General features: G+C 32.3%; 4 protein-coding genes, 3 long non-coding RNA genes and 1 other non-coding gene across 10 annotated transcripts; 4 read left to right on the top strand and 4 right to left on the bottom strand.

Moving 5' to 3' along the window:
* Positions 1 to 3122: 3122 nt before the first annotated feature.
* AT4G09395 lies at positions 3123 to 3375 on the bottom strand. The gene has a single exon (NR_142277.1). It is a non-coding gene; the product is annotated as an other RNA (long non-coding RNA).
* Positions 3376 to 4413: 1038 nt separating this feature from the next.
* On the top strand, positions 4414 to 5627 carry RAP2.10 (uncharacterized protein). The gene has a single exon (NM_119854.3). The coding sequence runs from the start codon at positions 4780 to 4782 to the stop codon at positions 5368 to 5370; it is 591 nt and encodes a 196-aa protein (NP_195408.1). The 5' UTR covers positions 4414 to 4779; the 3' UTR covers positions 5371 to 5627.
* A 763-nt stretch (positions 5628 to 6390) lies between these two features.
* On the bottom strand, positions 6391 to 9244 carry LEJ2 (Cystathionine beta-synthase (CBS) family protein). The gene is made up of 8 exons (NM_119855.4): positions 8777 to 9244; positions 8302 to 8389; positions 8139 to 8203; positions 7986 to 8034; positions 7671 to 7723; positions 7113 to 7228; positions 6958 to 7015; positions 6391 to 6855 (listed from the first exon to the last, which is right to left on the bottom strand). The coding sequence occupies exons 1-8, from the start codon at positions 8981 to 8983 to the stop codon at positions 6781 to 6783; spliced, it is 711 nt and encodes a 236-aa protein (NP_195409.1). The 5' UTR covers positions 8984 to 9244; the 3' UTR covers positions 6391 to 6780.
* A 278-nt stretch (positions 9245 to 9522) lies between these two features.
* AT4G09405 lies at positions 9523 to 9721 on the bottom strand. The gene has a single exon (NR_142278.1). It is a non-coding gene; the product is annotated as an other RNA (non-coding RNA).
* Positions 9722 to 11157: 1436 nt separating this feature from the next.
* On the top strand, positions 11158 to 11691 carry AT4G09415. The gene has a single exon (NR_142279.1). It is a non-coding gene; the product is annotated as an other RNA (long non-coding RNA).
* A 316-nt stretch (positions 11692 to 12007) lies between these two features.
* On the bottom strand, positions 12008 to 12207 carry AT4G09445. The gene has a single exon (NR_142282.1). It is a non-coding gene; the product is annotated as an other RNA (long non-coding RNA).
* A 4167-nt stretch (positions 12208 to 16374) lies between these two features.
* Positions 16375 to 19234, top strand: AP2 (Integrase-type DNA-binding superfamily protein). 2 transcript variants are annotated; one of them, NM_001204009.1, is made up of 11 exons: positions 16375 to 16467; positions 16741 to 17208; positions 17299 to 17324; positions 17411 to 17441; positions 17552 to 17639; positions 17724 to 17869; positions 17964 to 18008; positions 18105 to 18193; positions 18300 to 18400; positions 18493 to 18588; positions 18675 to 19234. In NM_001204009.1, the coding sequence occupies exons 2-11, from the start codon at positions 16763 to 16765 to the stop codon at positions 18903 to 18905; spliced, it is 1299 nt and encodes a 432-aa protein (NP_001190938.1). In that variant the 5' UTR covers positions 16375 to 16467; positions 16741 to 16762; the 3' UTR covers positions 18906 to 19234. The 2 variants fall into 2 exon arrangements, with proteins under 2 accessions (NP_001190938.1, NP_195410.1); NM_119856.3 differs by lacking the exon at positions 16375 to 16467 and having other exon boundaries at positions 16489 to 17208; positions 18675 to 19157.
* A 274-nt stretch (positions 19235 to 19508) lies between these two features.
* AT4G36925 (uncharacterized protein) lies at positions 19509 to 20215 on the top strand (the record flags this gene model as incomplete). Of its 2 annotated transcripts, none has more annotated exons than NM_001342428.1 (1): positions 19509 to 20215. In NM_001342428.1, exon 1 carries the CDS (start codon positions 19610 to 19612, stop codon positions 20213 to 20215), a length of 606 nt encoding a protein of 201 aa, NP_001329889.1. In that variant the 5' UTR covers positions 19509 to 19609. The 2 variants fall into 2 exon arrangements, with proteins under 2 accessions (NP_001329889.1, NP_680771.2); NM_148405.2 differs by having other exon boundaries at positions 19613 to 20215.
* Between the last annotated feature and the right edge of the window lie 1126 nt (positions 20216 to 21341).

A 21341-nucleotide genomic window follows, 5' to 3' on the forward strand; every position in this document is an offset into this window, starting at 1 on the left:
AAGATCCAATTAGAAATCCCGTACGAACTAACTGCGTGAAAACAATAAATCGACTTTCCTCTTCTTCTTTTTTTGGTTATATTTTTCTTACCTTGTTTATATACTCTTAAGCAAAAAAGCATAACTAATTAATTATAATAACGACTCTTTCTCGATAGGAGGAGCAATGTATGAAAATCTATCTATTAGACTTCTTCTTTTCCACGCTTTGACGTAAATTGCGACCTCGACGCGTTGTCTAACACGTCCCTATAATAATACTTATTTCAATGCTTGTAAGTATCATAACAACACGTTTTTTAAGTGATCTAACGATTTTATTCATTACGTGCATCAAGTAAATCAAGGCTAATCCTCCATGTTTTTAGTCACATGCCACAAATTCAGAAAAAAAAAAAAAAAAAAATGGCCGACCCATACATTTTGGGGGGAAATGCATTAACATGATTTTTTAAAGAATGTTGACTCTGAGTTTATCTTCCACATCTCAATTCACTTGAATTTTAGATCGAGCGTTTATCGATGATCATGTATTAACAAAATAGTTGAACCATGAGTTAGTTCAACCGATTGTGTTGTAAAGCAAACTTTTTTAGTTATGTTGACTCTGAGTTCGAATATAACACCACGATTAAAGAGAACTATTTTCCTTTTGTATGTATAGACTATATAACATATATTATTAACAGTGAAAGCAGGAAGTTTTCAAATATTTTAATATGAATTGAGTATATAAGATGTATATATAGATACCTTCCATGCATATTTTGGCTAATGAAATTTAAGAAAAGGCTCGAGTGTTCTTCAAACTTTCTATATATAATGAAATTATCTGTGAAGAAATAATGAAATTATCGTGGTTTAGTAAAAATTGTAGAGATCGATAAGGGACGTAAACTATGTCTGTGGTCCTTTATCGATTCAAGGGTATGCTTCTATTGTTTGTCCTCCCAAAAGATAAATTAAAATTTTGAATTTGGGGTAATTGGCACGTTCATGTGCCAACCAGTTCACAGCTAATCCCCACTGCATAATTATCTATGATCGATATACGTTTCATTCTAGCAAAAATCATGATATAAGCTTTCTAGGGATATCCAATAAATTTGGAATCTACAGAGACGATAAATAGGGTCCATATTATATTATACGCACATATGACACATAAATTTAAAAGTGGCCCAATTTTATTTTTATTTTACCAAAAAATAGCTAGAGATTAAGTTTATACATGGGAGAACGAATATAATGTTGACTACTCGATCGTATCCAAAATACGAAAATGAAAATTGAGTACTGTGTAATTGTATAGAATATAATTGGTCGTATATCCTTGAAGCAAGGAGGATTTTTTTAGAAAAACGAAGGAAATGAGAGAAAAAAACAGACAAAGGAGTCATTTGAGTAATTCTAAAAAATGTCATGCATCGCTTTCCGGCACTAAACAAGCAACAAGTGGCAGATTATAAATGATAAGTATAGAGAATTGTTTAATAGTACAGACAAAAGCTGGATTATCAATGACAAAATATCTATTTAAAGTCAGCCTCAGTTTCTTCAGTTTTATCTTCGATGATTGGTTTAGTTATAGAGATATATTATCTATAGGTCCGATCCAATTAAAGTTGCGTTTGGAAAATATGATTTTTGCTTGTTAAACAAAAAAAAAAATCTTCTTTTTTTGAACAAACGTCTGTTAAACAAATATTATCATAAATTTGTTATCGATTTAGATAGTTTTTTGTAGATACTTGATGTATGCATGAAAGGATCGAAACTTTTTATAAAATAAATAGTTTACTAAAAATGTTTTGATAACAACTAACAAGCTTTGGACACTTTAGGTCATTGTTATGAAAAAACACTAATTTGATAGTAGCTCACGAGTAAAATCTTGTGGTCAGAGTTGTAGTGAATAAATGGCTTTACATATACGGTTTACGTTGGTCATGACTTCGATGTCGGTCGCATCTATAAGATTTACGTATATATATATCATACAGTATATGGACCTACGTACATCTCGTATTGAAACATTTCCGTATGTATATTCTTATTATTGGATCTTTTGGTGAGTAATCCAAGCTATCCTATGACATACTCACACGTATGAAAAATGCTTTGATGTCATGTTGGCTAAACAAATGATATATATACATTATTGAGGAAAGTTTGCTAAACAATATATAAATATATTCTATTTGCAGAAATTTGGAATTAAGATAATTATTCGTTTAAGTCACCTTACCCGAATACCAAAAGTTACCAGAAATGTTTGCTTCTGAATTAAAAGATTAGTGTATACATGTCATTAAATAATTGATTAATACTGACATTAAATTCCTACATAGAATTTTGGTATTTTTCATGTACTGATTTAAGTTTTAACCATCTAAATAACAAACCATTATACTATATACTAATAACCAATCTAGCATAAAATTTATATTAAAAATTTAAATAAGTAATCTAACACGTCAATCGCATGATTCCATAAAACAGTCCATCTACAACGCATACGTACAATTTTATAAAATTAAGAGTTTTATTACCTATAGTCGTATACTATTTTTGTTTAATTTTATGCAATAGTTTCAGGCTTAAATTAAATATATTTATTCTTAATGTGTGGCTCAAGCATTAGACTCCAAAGGTACTTTCACTGTTTCCAAATAATTAGGTTCCATTTGAGAAATTGCCACAAATTAATCTTCCAAAGTTGTGAAGTATAAATATGGACTCGAATTACAGTTTTAGCCCTACATCCCTTTGTTTAATGACGATATTCAGAAGGGTATTTCAATAAATAAGTGTACATCGCTATTGCGTGGATGGAACGTCTATTTCCAAACGCCATACAGTATCCACCGACCACCGACCTAAACTTTTTTTTTTAATGAATAGAAAAAATAATATATATTCTATTCTTGTAACAAAAATTTGGAGAGTTTATTGTGACTAATGTCAGTTGTTGTTTGTAATTATTTAGAAAATTGTTCATAATTGGAATTAAGAATACAACTTTTATCAGCTGAACGGTTTAAGGTTGGATCACCTATTCACCCACACAAAGTTTTGGTATTTAATTATAGACAAAAATGTAAGAAAAATTGGAATTTTTTAGTAAGTTTCTCATCTTAACCAAAAATATATAGTAATGATGTGTTTGAAAAGAGAAGTCGAAATTCCCTATAAAATCTACAACTACTATAGAAAAAAAGTTTCGTTTATTATATCTTTAAAATTTTGAAATGTAGTAATATTAGTAAAACAAAAAAAAATGAAGAAGAAGAATAACATAGAAAATAAGGAAAGACAAAGCTCCTCAAAAATCCCACTTAACTTGTCCCCAGAACAGAAGGAGACACGCGTGTCATTACCGCCTCTTCCCTATTAAACATTTTAAGGCATAAAAGCAATAAATAAGTAAATTAATCGTATTATTGCTTGAACATTTCTGTATAATTTTTAAACTCCTAAATCAGTTTAAGTTAAATACCATTTATTATTGTTTCCCAAATTCCACAACAACGACCCACTTTCCTACGTCGATACTATTCTTCTTCCATGCAATCAATAAATATCCTCTGTTTACTTGTAGTTTCAGTTTATTTTATTTGGGTAAGAGTTTTTCAATTTATTGACGATTTGACAATTTGAACGACATACATATATCATACATATATAGTCCAATAGTCAACTCAAATTGAATATATCGTAGAATTTTATAACCTAAGGTTATTTAAAATAGTTGAACGAATTGCCGTGCAACATTAAGAATATAAATTCTAGAATAAAATTTTGTATTTTACCACTAGCTGAGATACTAGACAGTCTAAGAAATGTAAAAAACTCATTTGCAACATCTATCATGAAATGTGACTGATATATCATAGATTTATCTAAACCCTAGGATAATAGGGGATAATAATACTAAAATAAAATTGACGTAATTGATGATGAAACATGTTTTATTTTCCAAAGTGAGGCGTTAACTCTTATATTGTTGATTAAAATCACAAGATTCACACAATATCAAGACGCAATCTATCCCTATCCATTTTTAAATTACAATATCCTTAAATTAACGTGTGTATAAACAATTTTAAATACTCCTTTATTTTTTAATAACAATTTTAAATATACCTATATTATACAATAATGATTTCCAATAATAGTAATTAATTAGATGCCAACGGAGAAAAATATTAGAGGCCATAACAGGCTATGACAAAATAATTGTGATTTGAGCTATGATAAATCGTTGCATTCAAATTTTATTTAGTTGAGGATGTTTTAATGCATATAGTAACGCTGATATATCGGAAATTAATTTAAGAACCGTCCAATGGAAAGAGCCGACGAGCATTATTAAATAAGATGCATGAGTGTATTTAACACTAATATTTTAATTCCGTCCAAATAATAAAGACAAAATATAATAACTACGATTTATCTATATGTGTATATATAGTGTCAGGGAAGATGAGATTGTTGTCTCTGTCTTAGAATATATATAGAGAGAATCAAAAAAAAAAAAAAGAATATATATATGAGAAAGAGTTATTAAGAGATTTTAGTGTCGGTGAATTTTTTGAAACTTCTTCTCTTTTGCGGTTTCGTGTTCCACTCCTCTCTTCTTGGCCCACGTGTTCATCAATCTCTCCCTCCGCATGTAATCGCTTCGCCGTCAATATCACATCTTTCTTCTTCTTTATCTTTAAAATCTCTTTAGATCGATTCTTTTGTGGATTCTTGAAATCTCCGGAGAAAACCACTATGGAGACGGCGACTGAAGTGGCCACGGTGGTGTCAACTCCGGCGGTTACGGTTGCGGCGGTGGCGACGAGGAAGAGAGATAAGCCGTATAAAGGGATAAGGATGAGGAAGTGGGGGAAGTGGGTGGCGGAGATAAGAGAGCCTAATAAAAGGTCAAGGATCTGGCTTGGCTCTTACTCTACTCCTGAAGCGGCGGCGCGTGCTTACGACACGGCGGTGTTTTATCTCCGAGGTCCTTCTGCTCGGCTTAACTTCCCGGAGCTTTTAGCCGGAGTGACGGTGACGGGAGGAGGCGGAGGAGGAGTGAACGGTGGTGGAGATATGTCGGCGGCGTATATAAGGAGAAAAGCGGCGGAGGTTGGAGCACAAGTGGATGCGTTAGAAGCGGCGGGGGCGGGAGGGAATCGTCATCATCATCATCATCAACATCAACGTGGTAATCATGATTACGTAGATAATCATAGTGATTATCGTATTAATGATGATCTTATGGAGTGTAGTAGTAAAGAAGGGTTTAAGAGGTGTAATGGATCGTTGGAACGGGTTGATTTAAACAAATTACCCGATCCGGAAACTTCAGATGACGATTAGGAAAGCAAAAAATAGAAACAAATAATAGTATCGATTTGTTTTTCACTTTTCGTTAAGTTTGTTCTTCCTTCATCCAAACAAAAAAAAAAGTTGTACAAGGAAGATTAGAGAATGTTTGTCTTTATAATGCGCGGAGGTTGCTAACATGCACCACCTCCTCCATGAGTTTGTTTGTGATTACTAATTTATTATTACTAGTGTAATGATAGTTCTCCATAAATAGTTTTTACTCAATCCCCCTCAAACTTCTATTCTCGTACTTCAGTTACACAAGTGTTTCAATGTTTCAGTTTGGTTATAGGTAGGAGGTAGTATTAGTATGATGTTATAGATAAAATCTGGATGGGGAACACGGCGGTGAGTCAATAGCAGCAGAAACAGGAGACTAAGGATTGAGAAGTGGGAGTGTATAGAGAGTTAGAGAGATATTGGAGAGACAAAGAGTGTCCTACAAAACAAATATGGTAAGTGGGTCTTTAACTTGTCCGATCGTAACAACTAAAGCTCTCTATCCTAACTACTAAAGTCATCTCTTTTCTTTCTTCTCTGTTTTCTAATCTGTTTTGTGGGGCAAAGACAGCAAAAACTCACATATCACAAAACTTGATCATTTCTTGTGCTATGGTCTTGTTTTGAAAAGACCAGTCTCAAACATGTGTTTCTTTCTCCATTAGAGAGCTTAAACGTGAAATTTGACCAAGAGTTAAATTCTTTTGACCTAATTAAATCACTAGAAATTCAGATCTATCAGTGTTTTTCGCCATCAGATCACCACAACTAAAGGTCAATTGTTTTAAGGTTTCGTTAGACAGCTAATGATGAGCATGACCTTGCAACTAACACTCTTGTAACTTGATATTATTAATATTACTTTTAATCGAGTAGATCATGGAAGTTCTTGACAAATGACAATTAACGAAATTTGATTACCAATCTAGAGCCTCCACGTTAAGAAAAGATTCCAATTTCACATATACGTTTGTACGGACGAAACCAAGAAGGTAAAGGAAAGATATTTTTGGTTGAACCAAAATCAATTAAAATACCTTAAAAAGGTTTGTTACTTTGGTGGTTAACCAAATGTAGAAAGTGTGAAACAATTTTTTTTTTTCTCGAAATGAAAGCATATTGGATGAGAGTCAAATACCCAAAGCATCTGATAACCTAACTTATCAAACAAACAGAGAAGCTGATTCTGCTAAAATAGCAAAAAGTTAGATGTGCACTTACCTTTGATGCTTCTAGAGTTTACCAGGTTTAACTTCGTTGCAAAATGTCGTATAAGTTATGGCTCTTATTCTAATACATGGTACAATTGTCGCGGTTTCTCACTTTTATTCTCTGGAGAATGTTTGATCATTGCTTTCCTCTACAAAGCCATTTTCTTGTTTGGTATATATACTACCTTAATCAAGCATTCCTATCACCAGAGCGCTTTATTTGAAGCGCGGCTCTAACCACGTTTCCTCTTGTGATGATACCAACCTTTTTTCAAAAGGAAATATAAAAATAGATAAGCGATGCGAAACATGGTGTATTTAAAAGTTCAATGCGAGATGTGTAAATGTAAAATCTCTCTTCTCTTACCAATTTGCCATCAGAATCTACCACAGGGAGCCGGCGATATTTTGTCTCAAGCAATATTCTAGTGGAAAATAGAATAATAAGCTTTAAGTTAGAGAAGAATTTAGATAGAGATGAGAAAAGAAATGACGGCACTGAAAAAAAGGAAAGACAGTAACTTAGCAGCATCTTCCAGGTTGGTTTTTTCCTCAACAACTAGTGGAGCTGGTGTCATTAAATCTCCAACAAGCTTCCCATTGGTTTTGCTGAGTAGCTTTTGCACAGCATTGAAAGTCTGCAAATGTTTTTATTGGTCAACATGATATGATACAAGAACAACAAAAGTTACCAAAAAAGAGAACTATAGAACCAATTCATTTTGAGATGGTTTACACTATCAGATTTGAATCCACTTTACAGAATCATGTCTACTCAAACTAGGGAACTGAATGTAACATTAACATAACTCTACCATATGCATATTTCATATGAGGTACTTCTTTAGTGCATACACTCATAACAATCAGAAGATCCTATAACAGGTTCACAACAATTAGCTGAATTATTGTGCATGGTAATTGCGTAAATCAAAACAAGTTCCTTGTAACTTTCAATACACACTATCTACTGCTGATAATGTGAACCAGGCGAATGAGCACAATGGGAAAGAATTTGAATTGAGTGTTTTGAAAAGCATTCAGGTCAAAATGTTAATAGGAAAAGGAAGGGCCACATACTTTCCAGGTGCTGTCAACCTCAGGGAACATGGAATTTTCTGTTCTTCCACTACCTATTAGCAACACAAAAAAACCAGCAATAAGATTCAAGGGGTAAGGGAAAAAGCTTTTTGATCATTTCACGGTGAGCGTGCTATCTCGCAAAGAATGAGACAGAAGGTCATCATAACATAGATATTTCTGGCTTTATGCCACCATGTGATCAAGTAGCTTTCTTCTTTCTCCACTTCAAAGAGAAATCCCCATGTTTATAAAATCTCTTGAAAGCAAAGGAAACCAAATACATTAATTAAGTGGTGTAGCTGGCCCACTTACCAGATATGGAGTCCAAAGCCAACAAGTCATAATCTGAAACAAGCCCAACCTGCAGCAACAAAGAATCCCTCATAAGCATCCAACCTCCATCTGTAGATTAGATTCAGCTCCCTTTCAAAACTTAAGACCTGAATAACAAAAGTTGATACTAACCAATTTCCAGTCTTCGTCAATTACAGGAAATCCAGTGATTCTATTCTCCACAAGGAGTTCCAGAGCTGTAGAGAAGGCACAAAAGAGGCCATAAGTATGAAAACAAGGCAGTATCTTATGCTCCAAAGAATCTGATGAACTTTAAAGGATAACAAAGAGCTACCTTCATCCACAGTAGTCGTAGGTTTCACCACGTGCAAGTCCTCTTTCTTTGTCATGAACTCACCAACAGTGTACACTCCACTTCTTGGCTACAGTAATAGTCATATACAAAACTCAAACTAATCCTCTACTTGTACAATATTGATTAACCTTCCAACCAGTGGCTGCCTAAATTCTCAAAATCTCGATTCAAAATTGGTCACTATCTCATTACTTAAGCGAGTAAGCGACTTTGCTTCCTCAAATTTCCACTAGGCTAAGATCGAATCCCGTATCTAAAATGTGCAATCTCGAAGAATCCGGTCTAAGCTAGTAACTAGTATACCATTCAATCGTTACATAGAATCGTTACAAGAAGCTAATCTACGAAAATTCTCAGAATCTAAGACACCCAATGATCAGATATTCGCATGCATAACAAAATTCCCAAAACGGAAAGAGGAATTTGGAACTGGAAATTGAGTGAAGGAGCTTACCGAAGAGGAATTCGTCATCAACGTGGAACCGGCGGCGGAAGAAGCTGAGGGAATCCGGGATTTGGAAGGGAAGCTTCGAGAGAAGGTGAATTTGTGACATGGCTGAACGGAGAGAAACCTCGGCAGAAGAAGATACGGCGAGGAAGGAGAGGATGATGCGCGTAGGGGAGTGAAGGAGAGTGGAACAGAGTAAAGGACGGCGTCCATTGGCCGTCGGAGAGAGATCGCCGGAAGTAAAAGAGTGATGATACAGGAGATATGCGTCACCGCTTGTTCGTATTGGGAAAAGCGAAAGTGTGACTGTGACTTTAATGGCTAAACCTCAAAACGATGTAGTTTTGGAATTACAATACAATTTATGCGTTAAAAAAAAATCGAACACGTGGCCTTTTAACGAAATCTGCAAATTGAGATTAGAAAAATAAGACCGTTGTAAACGCTCCTTAATTGTGCGATTCAATTTCCTTTTTTGTTAAGGTCCAAATATGAAAAAAGGAAAACAACCTGATGTTTCCTTTTTTTCTTTGCGTGAGCCTTTCCTTATAAATATTCATCTGTCTTGTGTTGGGAAATCATAATTTTTCTTTAAGAGACAAAAAAACAAAATTCTTCTTTTCTCTGCTACTGTTTTACAAAGACGATCGTCGATTTCGAAACCGTGAAATTGATGATCCATATACGTCGCCGATCTTTACCAACGCCATGTCGAGAGAGGTCTCTCTAATATTTCACAATCTCTGATCAATCATGGAGGATTAATCCGACAAGGTTACTGGTTAGAGATCATATCCATACCAACGCCACTTGGAGTGGTCTCTCGTGTTTGATCAATCGATGTTGATTTCTAGCCAACCATGGATGCATCTTATGCGGACCTGTCTTTTCTTTCTGAAAAGCGCAAAGAAACTCTCATCAACAACCGACGAGTAGGTTTGGAGTTTCAATGACTCAGAATCAGACCGTTAAGGACTCGCCCTAGGAGAGAAGATGAAGATGACTCAGATCTCTCATCTACAATTTGCAATCTTGGCCCAATATGATATGGGCTTCGCAAAACAGCGTATGGGCTTTTTAGCAAACAACAATCCCTGATGACAAACGTCTCCCTATTTCACGAGGTATGTTCCTTTCTTAATTTCTTTTTTTTAAAAATATTTTTTTTGGTTTCTTTATTAATTAACGTTATAGATAACAATTGATTTTACTAAAAATAATAATTTTGTTTTAAATTTTCAGTTTCAAAATAAATAAAAGCTGTTTGGTAATTAATATTGTAAAATAAAAAATATTTTCAAATTTAAATGTTAAATTTAAATACGTGAAAATGGTTAGACTTAGCATCCCGTCCTTTTGGTCCGTAAGTATTGTGGTGTCATAAGTTCATCATATTTTCACGTATTTAAATTTAATTTTAAACTTTTTCAAAGTTTTAAGTAAATCGCTATTATATTTTTTATCTAAAAGTTTTTTATCATACAAAATACTTTTATTAACGATATGTTTTCAAACTTAAATGTAAATACATAAAAATTACATAGACTTAGCATTTTGTCCTTTTGATTCGTGCATTCAATATTCAAGAACCTTTCATTGTACTCAAAGGGTTCTCTTATAATGCCTTTGATGATAGTTTGTTGTTTTTTAATTGCTATGTTGCTTTTTGGGGTATGGTAAATGGTAAAATTTTGATGATATTTTGTTACCATTTACCAAAGTTTTTATTTTATTCATTTTTACCTATCCGTTATGATATCACATATGGAAAGAAAAATGTATTGTAAGAGGACAATTTAGGCCCTGAATGGAGGTTGATTTTCGATTCAGTTTTTGGATTTAGATTTTAGATTTTAGTTTTAGATTTTTGTAATTATATTTTTGTTTAAAAAATTTCAAAAAAATGATTTTTGGTTTTGAAAAAAATAACGTTGATTGAGTATAAACTAGATTTTCAAAATTTTAAGAGAACAAAAAAAACTAAAATGAGGAATGAAAAATTACAACAAAATAGTTTTTCTAAACTATAGAGAAACCAAAATTTTAAAATCTTGATTGGTATGAAAATAAGTTTTTGAAAAACAAAACCCAAAAACTCTTACAAAATGTACAAAACATTCAAGGTCTTAATCTATTATAATACCATCGTTGGGTGTCTCAGTGTCTATCATTCCGACTAAACTTCATTCCATCTTTTACTTTGGTGATAATAGATTCCCATGACTAACGTTCGGGGTTTCGTGTGTTATCTTATTTCCGATATCAACAGTTTTGACTGCAAACTTTTTAAAAAATCTATAGATCAACTAAAAATTAGACTATATAGTCTTTGGTGCTTTCATACTATAATAATATGTACTCTAAAAAATAAAATGGTATATCAAACGCTGTCGTTTTCTTGTCAACTAACCATAATGAGATATTTTCTTCAAGCTTGAAACCGAAGAATCATAATGTATCTCTTACCTAAGCCTCAGTTAGGCCCGACCTATCGTCCATCATCTTATAAATTAATTTATTTTGTCTGAAACATCGAAACAATTTTAAAGCAGAAATTAAAGTGAAAAATGGAAATGATTCCCATATTGATGAAAACTTGAAAAGTCGGAATAATTCGTTGGTCCCTCCATTAACTAACGTGAATTATTGCAAATGGGACCGTACTAAAATTTGGGTGTGGTTTCGATATATAGTACCAAAAAAGGTTAAAAAGTAAAACTTAATTAAAAGAAATAAATTGTGTTTGTGTGTGTCGTCGGTGTCGAAGGATGTTTGGGAACCAAGTGGGGTTAATTTCAAAGATTTACAAAAATGGAAAGTCTTTGGACCGCAAAACGTATGGACATCGTACCTAAGTTCCTGACTCCTTACTATATTTGTACATTAACGTGTTCCCCTTTGTCCCTTTTTTGTCATCTCCTTTAGATTTTTTCCCTTCTCAATAATTTAACCCTGAGTATTCATTTGTCCCCAAGCCATATCGTAAATCCGCTTTGTACTAACACATATATAAATATCATCATCCAAATTCTTAATCATATGTCTCTAATTCGACAGTTTATCTTTTTCTTTGATAAGTTAAGCCTTGTAACTTAAAACTTCATTTTGAAAAATCTTAAAACATTCTTCTCTCTTGCTTTTCTTTTTTAAATTGAGTCTTTTTTTTTCTTTCTAATTTACTTTCATATTTTGGCCATTATTACTCGAGTCGAATCCAATTTCAGAAAGAAAAAAATACTATCACCACATCGAAACAAATTGAAATAAATCTCGTGAAGACATCGAGGAGAGTATCCACTAGCCGCTCGCTCGCATGGCCCCCACTTTGAACAAATAATACGATGCCACGTAACCTTGATCAAAAGAGGATCCTACTTAACGATATTTGGATTTTGGAAGACTAACAAGATTTGGACAACCTCACAAATCGAGATTCTATCGATACCGTCCGATGTTTTCCACGCGTTCGTTAATCTCGTACTTGATTGCGATTCCAAAATTGCAGTTTTTTTTTTATAAGTAGACATATCTTAAAATTTAGATACGAGCAGTTGTATATCTTTTACCTTCTATCAAAATAATAACATTTGTATTTGATATTTATTCATAGTATGTCAGACTGCCAGAGATGATTATAGTATTCATACAGCAAGATCCACAGTTTTGATTTGCTTTCATATTCAAACAAGTAGATCCAAAAATTATTGGACATAACCATTAATACATGTAACTATGATATACTCTACCGGTCAATATTTTTGTTTCAGTAGCTGAAAACGTGTATATATCATTTATGACATAGTTTCTGAAGAAGTTAAAGGAGGAAGAGAATTCTAATATATACTCTCAATGTTTCATATAATTCATATCTAGTTTTATGTTATCCTTATTTCAAAATAAACATCTTTTTTTTACTTTCAAAGTAAATTTTTGATATAAAAATACATATTTGATGTCAAAACAAAAATGAACAATGATGAAAAATAAAATAAAAAAAATGAACAAAATTATTTAAAATATGATTGACAACAATTAACTTATGTTTTATAGAAGAAAGGCATAACATAATTTGAACATATTTTTAGATATGTATGAAAAATGTCAAAGATATTAACATATAATAACTTTGTTTATTACTTAATGTTCGAATTCTTGAATTGTTTACAAAAAGAAAATTGAATTTATTGTTACTCGTCCACACTATGTGGACACATAGGCAAGTAGATTGAAGTAGATATAGGCATTGATTCTATTTATTTATGTTTAGGTTAATGTACTAGGCATATTAACAACCACATATGACATCGTTGGGGCTTGTGGGGATACAACTTTTATTTATTGGACATAGAAACCGAAAATTGAAAGCATATATAGATTGTATAGAAATGATTTCTACGGTATCATTGTACTCTTTACTTGTTTATATTCAATAATACCTGTTCTTTTAGTACATTTTTGTCATATCATATATGTCGCATAACGAGGGAGTATAAAGGTCAAATAAACTCAGCCAAAATTAGGAATTGTATCTTTGTGTTTCTTTGGTTTTGTTTTATATGAGCACATATGATGAATAGTTGTAGAAGTTTTTCAGAAACGTAAAATTAAATGAAAAAAAAAGGGGTAAATGGGAATAATAATAGTTTTTGTGGGCCTGTTTTTTTGGAAAGAGATATAAGAGACAGAGTATCTCTCTGTAAAGTGGGCCGTGGGCTTTAATAATTATTGACATACAAACACAAACGCATATACATATATATCACATGTGTATATATAGAAATATGATTATGTATGTGTTATGTATATATAATATCATGCCAAAGACATATCACATCTCAATGAAAATCAAGCTTCTATCTATCACAAAATATGCTAATAATAATACACATATATATATATAGGTAGAGAGAGAAATAGTGGGACATAGAGAGAGAAGAGCAGTAGTTTCCACTTGAGGAAAGCAACATGTTCAACGAAAGCCATTATTGGAATGTTTGTTATTGCATCATCCCACTCAAAATATGTACAACGTGTCATGTAAAAAGCTTTTGAGGAGCTTAGATTTTTAGATTTCATTGAAAGTTTCACTGATTTTTCTTATTTTATTTTCACATTCATATCGTCCTACTCTATTTTTCTCTAATTATTTTTTTGTTTCCTACATCAACTAATTTGATGTTTAATTACATTTGAAACATATCTTATGTTCATTGAAAATTATTTAAGATTTTGACCGACATATGGGATTAGTAAAATATATCAGCAGCTTTAGTTATGATATGATAAATCCACTACATGGAAATATTTGATGAGTTTGGAATACACTGAAAAAAGACACAGAATTCTTCAATTCCTCATTCATTCCTTTAGAATAAATCATTGCAATAAACTCCAAAAAAAACTCGATGGTAAAATCACAAAGTGGATAGTGACGTGGCAACCTCAAAAATTTTGGTTTCAATTTTTTTGTTAGCCCATCTTTCTTCTTGGACCCAACAAATACACGAAAATAAAATTATTCATGTTTCCCTTTCCGACACAAGTCCATCTCCTTCATCTTTCATTCGATTATTTTTGTGGAGATTTTTCAGTTAGTAATAGTTTTAATATCTATAAAGATTAAAAAAATATTATGGTGATGTAAAGGATGACGAATTTGCTCACAAACAAATAAAATACGAATCTAACAATCCAAATCTTATAATTATATAAAACACCAAAATGTAATAACAGTTGGCTCCAGCATTCTAGTCAGAAACCAAACGTCATCTCGAGTCGTATCTCGTGTTCCTCACGCGCGTTTATAAGAAAGGGTGATAAACACGCGGGTTTTAGAGCGCCTGAAGATGAAAATACGAGGTATAGAGAGAAACGAAAGGTTATTGGTGGATGGAAGAGGGAAAAAGTGGACCCCATAGTTTGTCCGTACTAAAGGATTGATCTTTTCTGGTAACATTTTCCTTTTTCTCTCATAATTCCTTTTTCCTTTTTTCGATACCTCTTCCTCTCTCTAATAACAAATCAACGTTTTTTTGTTTTTTGAGTATTTACGTTTATATCCTCGTAGTCCTCTCATATTTTCAGATTAACCTCAAGGGTTTTATATGGGCCACTCATTCTTATGTAATCTCTCCCTTTCTTAATCGATTTTTTAAATCTTTTACTGGGCATTACCGATCAAGCCCGATTATAATAAACCCAAATAGAATAATTAGTAATCTGGTTTGGTGTATATTTCAAATTAGAACAAACAAAAACAAAAAGCAAAAAGTTTCATTAAACCGAACCAAATGGTTGTAAATCATAAGAATTGAATGCCTAACCTAAAGCAAAGCAATGCCTCATTTTGCACCAAATTAGATGGAAACTAGCTTATGATATCTCAAAATTAGTTTGTTCCTAGCAAGTTGATGAAGCAACTTGTGAGCTATTTCCACTACGATTTCGTTCTCTTGAGTGTTTTGGTTGTAATTAATTTTGATTAGGTCTAAAATCTTCGTGTCACATGTTCTGCATGTACAACTGTATTTTTCTTGAGAAAAAAAGCCATTGCACAAACTTCAGTTCAAAACATTTTGTGTTTCTTCTATCAATTATTACTATATAGAAAAAGTTTCTCTCTTGATATTTGAGTTTAAAATCTGGTAATCATCAATGAATATTGTCAACAGTTGTTAAAATCAGCAACTTTACTAAATATGAACAGAGAATGCAAATGGTGGAAGTTTCACATTATATTGGCAAGTGTAGAAAAATGTCTGAAAGTATATGGGCGACTGGGAGTTATCATTCATTAAGAAAACAAAGAAATCTAGATCGTTAAATTCTACGGTTAAGAAAGACTTTTTATTATGGTAAAGAAAAATAGTCAAATAACCAAAGTAAGCAATTAATATAGTTTGATCAATGAGTTCAAAAGCCTTTGGTTGGAATAACTCATTAAGAAAACAGATAGTTTAAAATCAATTGAATTATGATTTCAGACATAGTATAAGTTTGGGCAAAGTATTTTAATGGAAATAGAATACAAACTTGATAACAAGTTATTGCCATTTAGAAAATGTTATAACTCCTTATATAGTGAGAACCCTATTGCTTGCTTGTGTTCAAGGAATTGCTGTTTATGGAACTCCACTTTAAATAAACATATAAATAATCTATTTAGTATCAAAAACTTAATATCCCATCTACTTTGAATTTGCCCGATCATGAAAACACCTATTTATTGTACATAAATATACATCTTTAACAAATATAGATCTATGCGTGATCTATTTGTATTTGTATCTTATTACCTTTTATTCATATAGAAAAAGGAAAAAACAAACAAAAAGCTTTGTTCCAAGAGTTTAAAGTATATCAAAATTGGCAAAATTGTGGGGTTTTGAAGTAATCTACTAGATTATTCATTTTCTTGCAAAAAACACCTTTTTATAGAATTGCTTACCGAACCAAGCCGTGGACTTCACTTTCTTAAAACATGAAATTACATATTAAAGGAATCTTTTGATTAATCAAAGAAGATGTTTGTATACATAGATAATAAATGAAAGTGGAAATATTTTTTTAAAATAAAAATAAAAAAAATAAAGAAACTCCAATACGAGGAATTGTTTCGAATATAATCTTTTTTCCAAAGAAAGCAAGTGGTTAGAGAGAGAATAATATTATTTTATTAAATTTTTACAAAAAAAACAGTGACAAGAGAAGAGAGAGAGAGAAAGGGCAGTGGAAGTAAATATAAAGGAAAGGATAAAAATGAAAGCTTTCGTAGAAGCAATCTATCAAATTTTTATTTTATTTTCTTCTCTCTCTCTCTTTAGCTCTTTTTTTTTTGTTTTCATTAAAGTTTTTATTTTATTTTCTACCAACCAAAAGCTTTTCTCTTTGGTTTCTCTTATTTAGCTTCTAACCTTGAGGAGAATCATACCAGAGGATTGAAGTTTGAACCTTCAAAGATCAAAATCAAGAAACCAAAAAAAAACAAAAAAAATGTGGGATCTAAACGACGCACCACACCAAACACAAAGAGAAGAAGAATCTGAAGAGTTTTGTTATTCTTCACCAAGTAAACGGGTTGGATCTTTCTCTAATTCAAGCTCTTCAGCTGTTGTTATCGAAGATGGATCCGATGACGATGAACTTAACCGGGTCAGACCCAATAACCCACTTGTCACCCATCAGTTCTTCCCTGAGATGGATTCTAACGGCGGTGGTGTTGCTTCTGGCTTTCCTCGGGCTCACTGGTTTGGTGTTAAGTTTTGTCAGTCGGATCTAGCCACCGGATCGTCCGCGGGTAAAGCTACCAACGTTGCCGCTGCCGTAGTGGAGCCGGCACAGCCGTTGAAAAAGAGTCGGCGTGGACCAAGATCAAGAAGTTCTCAGTATAGAGGTGTTACGTTTTACCGGCGTACCGGAAGATGGGAATCTCATATTTGGTAATAATCTCATATTTTTAATTTCGTTAATCGATCGTACTTTAGATTATAAATTTAAGTTTTTTTTTTGTTTGTTCTTCTGAATTTCAGGGACTGTGGGAAACAAGTTTACTTAGGTAATTTTATTTTCCTCATGTTTTTTTTTGTATTTTGGTGTTGAAAAATGTCATCATAATTTTAATTTATTATAATCTCTGAATAGGTGGATTTGACACTGCTCATGCAGCAGCTCGGTATTTTTCTCTCTTTGACTCTCTCTATATTGAGTTGTTATTTATTTATTTTTTAAAAAATACCGGAAGAAATTTATAAAAATTAATTTTAATTTTGTTTTATTTAATAGAGCATATGATAGAGCTGCTATTAAATTCCGTGGAGTAGAAGCGGATATCAATTTCAACATCGACGATTATGATGATGACTTGAAACAGGTAAATATAAATTATAAACTATATTGGTTTTTATTAACGATTTTTAAAGGTTTGGGAGATTAATATTGAAATTGAATTTTATAGATGACTAATTTAACCAAGGAAGAGTTCGTACACGTACTTCGCCGACAAAGCACAGGCTTCCCTCGAGGAAGTTCGAAGTATAGAGGTGTCACTTTGCATAAGTGTGGTCGTTGGGAAGCTCGAATGGGTCAATTCTTAGGCAAAAAGTATAATTTCTCTCATTTTATATTCACTCGAAAACTTCATTTTTAGTTTGTTATTTTAACTTTGAGTTTTTGTTTCTTGAATCTTATAAAATAGGTATGTTTATTTGGGTTTGTTCGACACCGAGGTCGAAGCTGCTAGGTAAATGTCTTTTTGTTTGATTCTACAACACACATTGTTGTATAATGTGTTTTTCTCGTTACTAATTGATTTTCATTATTTTATATATAATCACAGAGCTTACGATAAAGCTGCAATCAAATGTAACGGCAAAGACGCCGTGACCAACTTTGATCCGAGTATTTACGATGAGGAACTCAATGCCGGTAAATTGTCTCATTTAATCGAGTAATTTTATATATTTTTTGGTCCTTAGTTTCATCTCTTAGGTGTTCGAACTTGGTTTAAAGATTTTGAATTTGGTGTATATAGAGTCATCAGGGAATCCTACTACTCCACAAGATCACAACCTCGATTTGAGCTTGGGAAATTCGGCTAATTCGAAGCATAAAAGTCAAGATATGCGGCTCAGGGTAGAGTTTAATCTTATATTATTAACAATAATTTATATCTTAATATATAGTTTATATTGTTATAAACATGTTTTCTTTTGTTTTGCTTTCAGATGAACCAACAACAACAAGATTCTCTCCACTCTAATGAAGTTCTTGGATTAGGTCAAACCGGAATGCTTAACCATACTCCCAATTCAAACCACCAAGTGAGTAAATAACCACAAATGCAAATACCATAATTTCATTTGAATATATTTTATCTAAAGAATTGCATTTTTTTTTGGTAAATTAGTTTCCGGGCAGCAGCAACATTGGTAGCGGAGGCGGATTCTCACTGTTTCCGGCGGCTGAGAACCACCGGTTTGATGGTCGGGCCTCGACGAACCAAGTGTTGACAAATGCTGCAGCATCATCAGGATTCTCTCCTCATCATCACAATCAGATTTTTAATTCTACTTCTACTCCTCATCAAAATTGGCTGCAGACAAATGGCTTCCAACCTCCTCTCATGAGACCTTCTTGAATCTTTTATATTTTTAAGGTTTATTATTATATAAGAAAAACAAAAATGAACCTTTGAAATCCCCACATGTTCTTGGTCATTTCATTAATCATCGGCTTATATTTTGCTTATTTTCCCCTAAATCCTCTTGTTAACTTAGGCGAACAAAAAAAATTAATGGAAATCTTTTTCCCTCCATCGGTTACAAAAATAATATTATATATAATTGTTGGATATATGGGAAATTGGATAAGTTTGTGATTTGAGATGTTCTGACTAAAAAGGTTGAGAAGAGATTTGTCAATGAGTTGTCTTTTGTTGTTTCTCCTCAATACATTTATTAAGATTTTAAAACATTACTTCTTTATATGTTACCTGCACCTATCTACATATATGTTCAGTCCTAACTTGTTTTGTTATTCCTCTTTCATATCTATTCAATTAATGTTTTCCTAGCCTTAGTTCATTTTACATTTTTCTTGAAAATCTCTCATGAAAAAAACACATTCATGTGTGAAATATATTTCAACACCCATTATAGTTTCGTTAATTCAGATATATAATTTTTATTTATTACATATAATAAAAATTGACAGGTGGGTATACACATGGTTTCCTTGTGCTAACATTGGTTTGAATAGCATAAACCGAATCCTAAAATACTTTAAGTTCACTTCGTAAATAAAATCTGATAAACTGAACAAATTAGGTTCTCTAAAGTTGAGATGGGTAAATGTTCAGCTAACTCATGGAGTTGGAATTGTGATTCTCGCTTGTTCACAATTGCTTTTGGTATTCACAAGGATACTAATTGTATGCTTTGTTTGTGGTTGTGCTTTGTTTGCCATTGTTACTCCTTTATGGAGATCTATGTTCTATCAAGTTCCCCTGTTGTTGGGAAATCTTTATTTGCAGGGAATGAAAGCTTCTTTGGTGTTTATGGATTTGCTGTTGCATCTTGTTTGGACATGCTATCTTCTAAAACCCTTGAAGTTCCCTTGCGAGACATTTCTATCGCTTATCGTTCTAGCACCTACACGTTGGTAGCAGAAGATATTGTAGCGAAGACTGCCTTATCATTGAATAACGCCCTCTTGTTGGCGTGGAACGAAGACTCTTTGGTTTTGCAATTGTTCATGGACTCCCAGTTCAGTGTAAAATCTTTCAAGTCACTCGAAGTCACCGTTGAGCTAGGAAGAATTCTGCTTGTTTTAAGCTTCTTTCACCTTCGGTTTATCCCCATGTTTTTTGCATTATTCTCTTATACTGCGTTTGTGTTTGCAGTTCTTTCAGTTTTTAGTGATGTGTTTTACTCTTGTAATGGAGACTAAATTATTTCTATATCTATAAAATCAGTTTGATAAAAAAAAAAAAACTGAACAAATTTTATTTGGTTCAGCAACGCTTATAAATGCCAAATAGAAAAGTTCAGTTATTTTAAAGCTTTTTTGCATATATATATTATCTAACCTTTTATTGAATTAGAGAATTTTAGTCAACCATTAAAAATTACGAATTTTCCTAGTTTATACTATTTAGAAGTTGCAGTATCAATCATCACGGGAAAAAAATAAAATGATATTTTTGGTTTTGTCCATTTTGTAGATATTTTACCGACAGAAGAAAAAAACAGTGATATTTTATTTTTTTACAGTATTAATGGTGAGACGAGAGAGAGAAACAGAAGTAGATTGGTTCTGATGTTTCCCTAATGGAGTAAGAAATAATACTCACAGTTATTTTGCGATCTCAACAAAAGTTAAAATGAATATCAACCGCAAGATCTCTTTCTTCTGTTTTCACAGACTATGAAATATAAAAAATCATAATGCCTACAAGCTATGCGACCGTTAGTTAAAAAAAAATATGAATAATATTCCAAAGAGAAAAAAATCTTGGAAATAGAAAATTAGGTATAAAGAGAAAAGAGGCAAATAAAAATTGGGGATTATTAGGGATGAGTGGTCATTTTCAAGTAATGTGTCCTTTGAATCAGTTTCTCTCTCTATCTCTCACAGAAACCCAAAAGAAGTCAGACATTGTTATAATGGTGAGAGAGACTTCTCGGCTTCACTTCCTTTCTCCTCTTTTAATTCTCTTTTTAATTCAAAAGTTTAAAGATTTTATTAAATGTTTCATACTCTTACACTTATTCATGAATCCTTTCCTAGATTTCACTTTTACTCTGTATAATTTGTTCCTCCTTAAACTCTTGGTTCATCTATTTGGTTACGTTACATCCTAATAGTCTTTATCATATATACCTTTGGGTCCTTTTACTAATACTAGGTAAAAACTTCTAGTTGTATAATGCTTAAAATTACAATGGGGTTATGATGATATTGTTATTTTATAATCGCATTAGAATTGCAAACAAAAATTGTTTATGCTAGGATAAACATTTTAAGTGAGTAAGACTATCCCTTTTTTTATATCTATATTTAGATTCGGAATTTT

The sequence above is a fragment of the Arabidopsis thaliana genome, chromosome 4 (assembly GCF_000001735.4).
Source record: "Arabidopsis thaliana chromosome 4, partial sequence".
Lineage (NCBI taxonomy): Eukaryota > Viridiplantae > Streptophyta > Magnoliopsida > Brassicales > Brassicaceae > Arabidopsis > Arabidopsis thaliana.

What these genes read in the sequence shown, in the direction of transcription:
- RAP2.10 (NM_119854.3), top strand. Translation starts at nt 4,780, where the DNA reads ATGGAGACGGCGACTGAAGTGGCCACGGTGGTGTCAACTCCGGCGGTT.
- LEJ2 (NM_119855.4), bottom strand. Translation starts at nt 8,983, where the DNA reads ATGGACGCCGTCCTTTACTCTGTTCCACTCTCCTTCACTCCCCTACGC. An exon ending in TTGACGAAGACTGGAAATTG is followed by an intron (nt 8,035 to 8,138) that starts GTTAGTATCAAC and finishes TTGTTGCTGCAG; the next exon opens with GTTGGGCTTGTTTCAGATTA. An exon ending in AACCTGGAAGATGCTGCTAA is followed by an intron (nt 7,016 to 7,112) that starts GTTACTGTCTTT and finishes ATTTTCCACTAG; the next exon opens with AATATTGCTTGAGACAAAAT.
- AP2 (NM_001204009.1), top strand. Translation starts at nt 16,763, where the DNA reads ATGTGGGATCTAAACGACGCACCACACCAAACACAAAGAGAAGAAGAA. An exon ending in ATGATGATGACTTGAAACAG is followed by an intron (nt 17,640 to 17,723) that starts GTAAATATAAAT and finishes TGAATTTTATAG; the next exon opens with ATGACTAATTTAACCAAGGA. An exon ending in GTCAAGATATGCGGCTCAGG is followed by an intron (nt 18,401 to 18,492) that starts GTAGAGTTTAAT and finishes TTTTGCTTTCAG; the next exon opens with ATGAACCAACAACAACAAGA.